This window comes from Malania oleifera, chromosome 8, assembly GCF_029873635.1.
Source record: "Malania oleifera isolate guangnan ecotype guangnan chromosome 8, ASM2987363v1, whole genome shotgun sequence".
Taxonomy (NCBI): Eukaryota; Viridiplantae; Streptophyta; class Magnoliopsida; order Santalales; family Ximeniaceae; genus Malania; species Malania oleifera.
The window spans coordinates 103905176-103914366 of NC_080424.1; the positions used below are offsets into that span (position 1 = coordinate 103905176).

Consider the following 9191-nt stretch of genomic DNA (forward strand, 5'->3'; position numbering starts at 1 on the left):
AAAGTATGAGTGACTTTATATACATGTTGGATCCAAAACTTGGTGCTTACAAAATATATTAAACAATGCTAAAATAAAAAAATCGAGATTTCATTTGAATCAAGAATTTTATTTGAAGAAAGAAAAAGGAGGAAATCCATTTTCCATTGTATTTTTTCTTTGTATCAATTGCTATTAGAAATTAAAATTTATTTTAATATAAATTAAAATTAAAAAAAATCAAATATTAATGATTTATTTACTACAGATTTTATTTTTTATTTTTGATTTTTATTGATAATCAAACATTAAAAAAGAATTTTTTTTAATATTTTTCTCCTTTTCTTATCATGCTCATAGTTCAAATGAGGCTTAAAAGAAAATTGGTGTATAGTTAAAATATCTCAAGACAAAAACAATTGTTAAAAACCTTATGAAAGAGTAATTTACCATTAATATTGCGTGTTTAGTGGAACCATAATTATCATAGATTCCCAACATAGTAACATGGCACATTTTAGAAAACCACAAGCTTAGAAAATATATCAAGCTTTTATTTATATTTTAGGTTTAGTATTGCAAAAATTGAAATTGGAAAATAAAAATTGTTTTCCACAAATCTTAAATTTTTTTTTAAAAAAAATTGTCTAATTTCTTAGGCCAAGAGAAATATGCACACTTTCCACCATGTGGAATCTTTCAATTTGGCTCTAATTTCTTCAGCGAAAAGAAAATGACATTATTTCAAACTGAAGCATTTATTTCTAATATCCTAAAAATGAACCAAGACACGCTAGCATATTAGAAGTTATCTGTCTAAGGGAGTTAAAGAGTTTGCACAAACCAAAGTCTAATTACAGAACATTTAAGAACTGAAACAGATAACTGCTCTGCATAGGAATAGATTTACAGGAATTCAACTACAATGGCTACAAGAACAAAATGGGATACTGTCAAGATGAAGTTCTCCACTGAAGTTCGATTTGAATCCGTCCATTCCTCGAATCTATGAGATGGTACTTCTCGTTAATACGTTTGTTGCTGACAACGTCCGATAGGTTTATATCAACATAACCCAGAAGTTCCTAGTTTCAGAACATGCAAAATAGGAAGTATTATGAGTCCATCACTCCCGGAAGGCCAGAATTGAAGATAGATGCTACCACGCATTTGGACAACCTCAAAAGTTCGTCTACACTCTACACTTCCCATTTCAATCACATTTGAATGCAGACAGGTAATCCAAAATCACTAAAATTATAATTCAAGGCGAATGTAATTTGTACCTTTGGATGTAGTAAACCCATCCTACTTGAGGCACTAACAACTTCCACGTGAATTCTATCATTAGTGGGGGCCTCCTCTAGCATAAACTGAAACTCCTCGTCCCATCTTGGATCTCTGTTTTTCTTTACATACTGTATCAGTAGAAGCAAACTCATCACTATCAGAATATCCCCATTGCAGTAATCAAACGTAGCCGGTCAAGAACAGCTTCATATTTTTGTTAAAAAGAGCATTTATTAAATTTGTGACTTAGATTAATGCTCAGGAAAAGCATGATGAGGAAACAAACAAGTAGGGGTGAGCATAATTCGGTAAAACCTGAATTAACCGACCGAAATTGGTCAGTTCGGTTCGGTTAAGAACACAGGATCGGTTAATCGATTCGGTTAAGAGGAATGTTAATTCGGTTAACCGAAATAACAGATTTAATAATTAATAAAATTTAAATATAAATTAGTATATGTTAATTTTTTAATATGTTAATTAGTATATGCTAATTTGTTAATATGTTAATTTGTTAATATGTTAATTAGTTATTTGATAAAAAAATCTACAATTATATTATGTTTTTAATAATTAATTTCAAATTAATTTGGTTAAATTCGGTTAACTGAATTACCCAAAAAGGTGATTCGGTCAGGTTCGGTTTGGTGAGGCCCCTCTATTCAGTCGGTTTGGTTAATAGTTCTCATTAACCGAAAATTTCGATTAATTCGGTTAATTAACCGAATTTGACCGAACTGACCGTTTGCTTACCCCTACAAACAAGGACGCTGGGCTTCAGGAAGAACCGTCGACGGTTTGGTAAACGGTTACGTCAATGGTTTAGCCTCGGGAAGAAACCGTCGACAGTTTCAAACAAACCGTCAACGGTTTTCAATCTGTTGGTCAGTTATCTGTTATCAGTATGTTAGTTCTGTTAGTTAACTATTAGTTATGTTAGTTATCAATTCATGTGTATAAATAGAGGTCTGATTCATGTAAAATGTATGCAAGAAATTAATAAAAGTTTATTGTTCATTTTTCCTCTCCAAGACTCTGTTTTTCTCTTCATATTTTCTTGCAATACATTCTTTCTTTTATTCGGTTAGCCTTCACTAACTGAGTAAATGCAAGAAAACAAGAACCAGTTATTTCAATGTAAAGAATGCCTCATGATGCATAGAGTCATCCAAAAAAGTGACCAGTTAGAGGCACAGCATTACGACTGGTGACACAAGACTAACTTCATATGACTCATCAGTATAAAAGATTGACAATTAAACTTTATGCACGACTTATTTCCAGTATTTTCAGTTGGCGCAGCTTTTCTAAATAGAGGTTATAACATACCTTTGTCTTTTTCTCCTCCCCCCTAAAAAGCAGGCGCACAAATGGATTTGTATGGTGCTTTCCTTCAAGATCTTGACCTTCATGGATGATGACTACAAGCAAACCACCACCTGCAGGTGTTCCTTCAGGGGCCTTCTGCACGGCATTTGCATCTTCAAAGTAATTTTGCGTTTCATCATCCTTGAATGGTTTGTACGTCACTTCCACAACAAGCTGCCCACGGGACTTCTCATTTTGAGCATCATTTGGGTCCATGTTCTTTAGCAGGTCAAGAGTAACAACTTTTGCCTCATCAGGTTCAAGTCCATTCAATGGAAGGACATTCACGCCCATCTTTTCATGTTTACCAACCTAGGCAAGCGGGTATATCAAGCTTGAGAAACATAATAATAATAATAATAATAATAAAGCCCCAACACCACCACTTCTAGCCTCAATTTGTAGTCTGGAAAACAAGAAGTACCTAAAAGGGTAACAATCATAATAAGTATACCTGTTCCCAGTCATATACAATAACCTCTAAGGCCTGAGATTTTGGGTCTTTAACAACCATATGAAATTCCTCATTCCATTCAGGATTCAAATTTTTGTGCTTCACAGTCGTTTTCTTTGATGGAAGCTTGTCCTCTGTAAGTTTTAGTTTCACGTAAGGATCTGATGCCCCAAGCAGATCTTTCTTTTTTAGCTTTATTGCTCTCTGAACATTCACATTGAGAATCCCAACTGGTTTCCTCATGGCTCTGCCAACCAAGGAATGATTGTTAGTCAAGGCAAATGTTTGTTAAGAATAAGTCATAATGGATTAGAAGAGAAATACGCTCCATCACCCACTCACTTTGCAGGATCCATTATTGGAACTTCCAGCCTTTTGGGCCATAGATACATATTTGCAACCTGATCTTTGATAAGCTCCTGGAAAGAAAAGCATAAAAACAAATGGTGAACTAGCATAAAAACAATGATAAACCAAATGCCAATTATATGTCCCACAAAAATCCAGTGATTCCATTTTTAATGCAAAATTTATATTTTTAAAAACAAAAGAAAATCATAGCAAATAAAAAAGATTTGCAAGAGCAAAAGAGCCCAAACCCAAATCGAGCCCATCTGAATGTAGATAGGGTTGGCCCACTCACACAACTTGAATGAAGAGCCTTAATCAATGCAATAATAGAATGCCCTGATGGACCTTTACATGGGAAGGGAGGAAGCTTCTATTCTTCCACCAACCGAGGTGGAACAAAGGTTCCCTCAACCCAGCGGCGGGATCTTCCACTCTCCACTGCTCTCGTCCCAAATCACCCAAATAAGTATTTAGTCATGCATCTTATATAAAACCCATTCCCACCCCTTCCTTATCCTTGAGCAAGTTCAACAAAAATGCAAATTTAATAAGTCAAAATAATTAATTAATAAAACAAAGTATTAAATGCTTTTAGTTATACAATTAAAGAAATAATATATTTTACATTACACATATATAAGGACTACAGTATTAAAAATAATCATTTTAAAATTATAATCGATTTTCGGTTTTGTCAGTTCGGTTTTTTAGTGAAACTGAAACCGAGAGTCGGTTTTTATAAATTCAAAACCGAAACCGAAATATTGAACCAAAGTTTCAAATGGTTCGATTTCGGTCTGGTTCTCGGTTTTTCAGTAAATTTTGTACACCCCTACTTGAAACAAAATCAGAGAAGCCATGTGTGACTCAAGTTGCAGATAAAAGCAAATACATTGCAATAAAAAGAAAGAAGGGGAATCTATGTGTTCACACACACTATAAATGTTCTGCTGCTGCATTCTACAAATGATCATCCCATACTGAAGGTACAACTACTGTACTTAGAATTATAAGAATGCCCCCATGCATGCATTGTCTGAAATAAACTCAACACGACTGCCATGAAAACTAGAAATGAATGAATGAACTCAAGTGACACTCTAAACAAGATGGCATGATCTCATCAATCCTAGCAAGGAGCTTTAATTGTTTGACATCTCAATGCTGAATTGTTACGTTAGAAATTCAGAATGACAAGGAATTTTTATCACCTAATGCCCTTATTCGAATTAGACTCCTCTCTTTTCTTTTGTCTTGCTCTTCTTATTGTTGACAATGTTGTATTCAAATTTTCTTCCAAATGGTATTACTAAACTAACCCAACACAGATTAAATGAAAAATCAAATGAAAAGATTTAAAAAAAAAAAAAAAAAACAATATCATGAGAAAGTAACTAAAACAACCATACCTGGACGAACCTATACAGGCCAGGAATGGACATAGCATCTGCCCCAAGTAGTTTTAGTCCAAAGTCAACATGTGGCTGCATATCAGAAAGAAACTAACATAACTAAACAGATAGAGAGGAGTTAAAATGCTAAAAAGCACTGTCTTGTTGAAAGGTTCTATACATCTGCCCTTTCTCAACACATTTCTTTAGACAAAAGACTCTGTTTTATCCTCTTTTCAGATGGTAAATATTTCTCAGAGCGTGGAGTGTAAATCAAACCCATGTTTGAATTGAAATTAAGATACTGATGCAAGTTATTCCCTTCTGAATCAGAAGAGAATATTGATTATGGAGGTTCAAGTCATAAGAGATAGCTCCAGATCATATAAAATGGTTCTTAGACTAAGGTCACCTTTGGTTTGATCATCACCATAACATATTATGCATCAACACCAAAATGCACACAAGACAAAAAAAAATCTGATGATTGTGCAGAGAAACAAAGAGAAAGAGCATTTTTTGAAATAAATTAGATTAATAATGTAACAAATTTAATTACAACCAACCTTCTCCATGAGAGAAACATATATGTTGGCGAAACAAGGAAAGCTTGGAACCAAGGGCTTTAGGGTGATACGAGGAGCAGCAAAAACTTGCAGGTCAATCACCTGAAATACTCTGAAAAAATCAATGCCAATTACTGGACACTGGCATGCAGCAAAATCTCCTTTCTCTCTTTTAGAGGAACTCATGAGAGGGGGGGGGGGTGCTTATGTGCATTTGTGTTGAGCATCAAGCTGATACCTGAACAGTGGCCTTCAACCCAAATGCTTTAACCCCAATAGTGACATTAGGATTCCCTGCCCACCTCAAGGTTGGTTCCATAATCAGCTCCTTCTCATCGGTCACATAAACTTTCATACCTGGCATGAAATCAAATCAGGAATCCACACCACCACTGGAAGGCATAAAACATAGATCATTGTACAAGGAAAAAGAGAGGGGTAGTCAGACAGACAAAGAGTATCAACAAACACAAATTTTCTGATTGGCACTCTACATGCATGACCATAGACAGTGTCACTGTTCAATTGACAACCTTATTACCATTTCTCTTGTTTTCTGTTGCCTTCAACCTTACAATGCTGCTCCTTCTTGTGATGCATTTAGTGATATCATTGTTGCACAAGACAAGATCATCTTATAACATAAACACCATAGATATCTTTTCATAAATACAGAGACATAATGATAATATTAGCTATTCCAAGTCTCAAATGGCCCAAACCCCATACATTTATGTGGACCTGGACCCTTTATAGATGAAGTTTCTCAGTACTAATCCTCTCTCAGAACTTAAACGAAGAAAGTGTACTCTAGTAGAAAAGGGAATAAGTTGCTATGGTGCACTTCAAGAAAGAGAATCTTGGTAAAAAATGAAAAGAACATATATGATATTTTAACTGAAAATGTTGGTGCGAATGCATGCAGGTATCAGAGAGAGAGAGAGCCTCTCAACCTTGAAACGTTGGTGGCAGAGAGCCCAGGGTAAGCGCTTCAAAGTCAACTGACTCAATTTTGTATTTTGGAATCTGTTCCGCAATAATGGGCTTTGCTATATTCTTCACAGTCTTGCATATAGCCTAAGGCAATTAAACCATCAATACTGAATACAAAAATGGTAGTAGAAAATTCAATAGCGCACATGTCATTAAAAGTATGCTGACCTTGTCCAGATAGGGCCACATAATTTCTATAAATTTGTTAAGCCAGTCAACCTTCATGAAAACAAAATTATAAGAAAACCACTATAAAAAATCACATTTAAAATACACCATCATCTAAAAGTTTATGGTGAACAATTACAACATACACGATCAAAATCTGGATTTTTGACCCATAGAGGTATCTCAGGAAGCAATCGCTGCAAAGTTTTCAAGTCTTGTTCAACCAAAGGGCGAATCACAGGATCCTGAGCACGCCAGCATGTCATAAAACAACATCAATATAAAAAAATTACATATTAATAGGTTGAAACGGGATAATCATGCACTCAGAAAATACTTTTTTTTTTTTTATGATTTTGCTGTGCAATAAATATTTCCATCAAGGGTGAAATTAATGCCACAAATGACGAAAAGAAGATTAGACCGTGGAATTAACAACATTCAAAATACCGTTCAACTGGAAAAAGGATAGAACCACGGAATGGTAAGTAACTATGGACCATGAGCAAGGCAATTGCAAAACACAAAAACATGTGCTGTTACGAATATGTTATGCACTTATGCTTGGGAGCAAAAATATTGTGACAGTAAATACTAGGTGAAAACAGTAGAACAATCATACAATTTGAATTAGAAACAGATGACTTTGGGCATTTTCAGAATAATTTCATCGTCAAGATATTAGGCATTTACAAATCTAGCACCTAAGCAGGGAAACCATGAGGGACTGTCAAATTGTCATGCCCAAGTAGGTTTGCCTGAGCCCGAGGTTTTATGCTCACATCCAAATACTCCGAATAATGTTTGTGACCATTGTCCCCTTGACTTAAGATCCAACTTCTTCTTCTTCTTCTTCTTCTTCTTCTTCTTCTTCTTCTTCATACTGCATAAGCTGGAACAAGGCGGCAACGCTTTCAAGAGCGTAGAGAATTCAAGCATTGGATTTGGAATTGTGTCAGCCAAGATAAAATTTGTACTAAAATTTCTCCAAATTCACACAAATCTAAATCCTCGCCTTGGAGACCATGCTCCAAAAGGCAACCTAAAGAATTGTCTAATTTAGATTTAAACAAAGAAACCATTACAAAGCAAAATTTTGTTTAAAAAGAAGAAGAAGAAGAAGAAGACACAGTCGCACAAAGTTACAAACCATTAAATATACAAAACCAAAAGTTGAAAAACAGACAAGCCCATGAGCTTTGCCTACCCTCTAGCAGTTTCTTATAGGTTTTTAAAAAAACAAAAAAAACAAAAAAACAAAAAAAACAAAAAAAGACAAACAAACAGCATCAGCAGACGCATTTCACCACAAACATGAACTTACAAAATACAACCGCAAAGCCAACCACACAACCAAGAGAAACATAATAAGAAATTAAAAGGGAAGCATACAAGGTGTAAAATAAAGAGAAAGGATAGTGAGAAGACCTTGACATCGGTGGGTTGGAAGTAGATGAAGAGATAGTACCCAATAACAATCCCAATCGAAGTTCCTACTCCAAATCCCCAGAAACCCATTACAGTACTGATGATACCCATTTCCAATCTCCTTCCAGATCTCCCCCCCAACTTCCCAATTCACTGCCCCCACAAAATATCTCGTTCAACGAAAAAAAACCCAAAACAAAAACTCAAACTAAAGAGAAAAAATGCTGAAATTTTGAATTTCCCACAACAGAAACTCGTCCGGTATAAACAAAAAAGGAAGAAAGAAAGAAGGGAACTACACTCATGAAATCGCCATTGCTGAGAGAGAGAGAGAGAGAGAGAGAGAAGAAGAGGGCTTGTGAACAGGCTCAGCAAGCTGATCAGTGAACAATAAAGGGAGCATTTATTTGTGGGCAATCCACCGTTCAAGCGTTCAACAACCCGAAAAGGGAACTCCCCAACTGGACGTGTGGTGTCGGTAAGGCCTCCGCCGGGGTTATTTTTGTCAATGCACTAGCGCAGATATCATTTGAACCCCCCAGAAACTGGGGACGCCCTGCTTTGGGCGGCATAGTGCTGTACGGTCATGATCAATGGATAAACAATTATGAAAATTCTCCAAAATCAAGGCTTGTGCCGGCGGTAAAATAAACTTCTTACTTTTGATTTTTGATTTTTGATTTTAAAAGACTTAGAAATAGAATTATGATCTTATTTTTCAATTTTTCAACTGTTATTTTAATTTTTTTAAATGATAAAGAACTCCTATCTATAATAATTATTAGATAAGTAGGTTTATTATTAGAGTTTTTATTGTTATTGGACGAGGCAGCTTTGAAACTGGTCATAAGGAGTTTATGTTATCTATCTTGAAATTCGAAGGAGACAACGTCAAGTAAGGAAATGAGTTTAAATTGCGCTATTATTCCTCTAAACTCAAATTGTTGCTTGCCAAAAAAAGAACATTGAGGGACTACTTCAAACCATAATTATCCTATTCCTAAAGTCTTCTAATCTATTTAAATAAGAGCTCAAAGTTTTTTCTCCTAATATTTTATATTATAAATTTAGAAATTAATTTTAAAAATAAATTTTTTTCAAGCTTTTAAAACAAATACTGAAAATTATAAATTAATATACTCACTTGAGACTAAATGGCCCCTATTCTTCTTGTTGTAGTTTTGTTACCCTAATTTCTTCTTT

General features: G+C 34.8%; 1 protein-coding gene across 2 annotated transcripts; it reads right to left on the minus strand.

Moving 5' to 3' along the window:
- Positions 1-718: 718 nt before the first annotated feature.
- Positions 719-8439, minus strand: LOC131161457 (synaptotagmin-2). Of its 2 annotated transcripts, XM_058117227.1 has the most exons (12): positions 7989-8439; positions 6707-6805; positions 6561-6611; positions 6353-6476; positions 5638-5756; positions 5400-5501; positions 4852-4926; positions 3434-3510; positions 3092-3338; positions 2599-2949; positions 1266-1397; positions 719-1064 (listed from the first exon to the last, which is right to left on the minus strand). In XM_058117227.1, the coding sequence occupies exons 1-12, from the start codon at positions 8097-8099 to the stop codon at positions 933-935; spliced, it is 1620 nt and encodes a 539-aa protein (XP_057973210.1). In that variant the 5' UTR covers positions 8100-8439; the 3' UTR covers positions 719-932. The 2 variants fall into 2 exon arrangements, with proteins under 2 accessions (XP_057973210.1, XP_057973211.1); XM_058117228.1 differs by lacking the exons at positions 6353-6476; positions 6561-6611; positions 6707-6805; positions 7989-8439 and having other exon boundaries at positions 5400-5511; positions 5638-5650.
- Positions 8440-9191: the final 752 nt, after the last annotated feature.

Excerpts from the sequence above, each read along its gene's own strand:
- LOC131161457 (XM_058117227.1), bottom strand. The coding sequence starts at position 8,099 with ATGGGTATCATCAGTACTGTAATGGGTTTCTGGGGATTTGGAGTAGGA. Across the intron at positions 4,927-5,399 it reads ATGTTTCTCTCATGGAGAAG|CCACATGTTGACTTTGGACT; the intron begins GTTGGTTGTAAT and ends TCTGATATGCAG. Across the intron at positions 2,950-3,091 it reads TTGTATATGACTGGGAACAG|GTTGGTAAACATGAAAAGAT; the intron begins GTATACTTATTA and ends CCGCTTGCCTAG.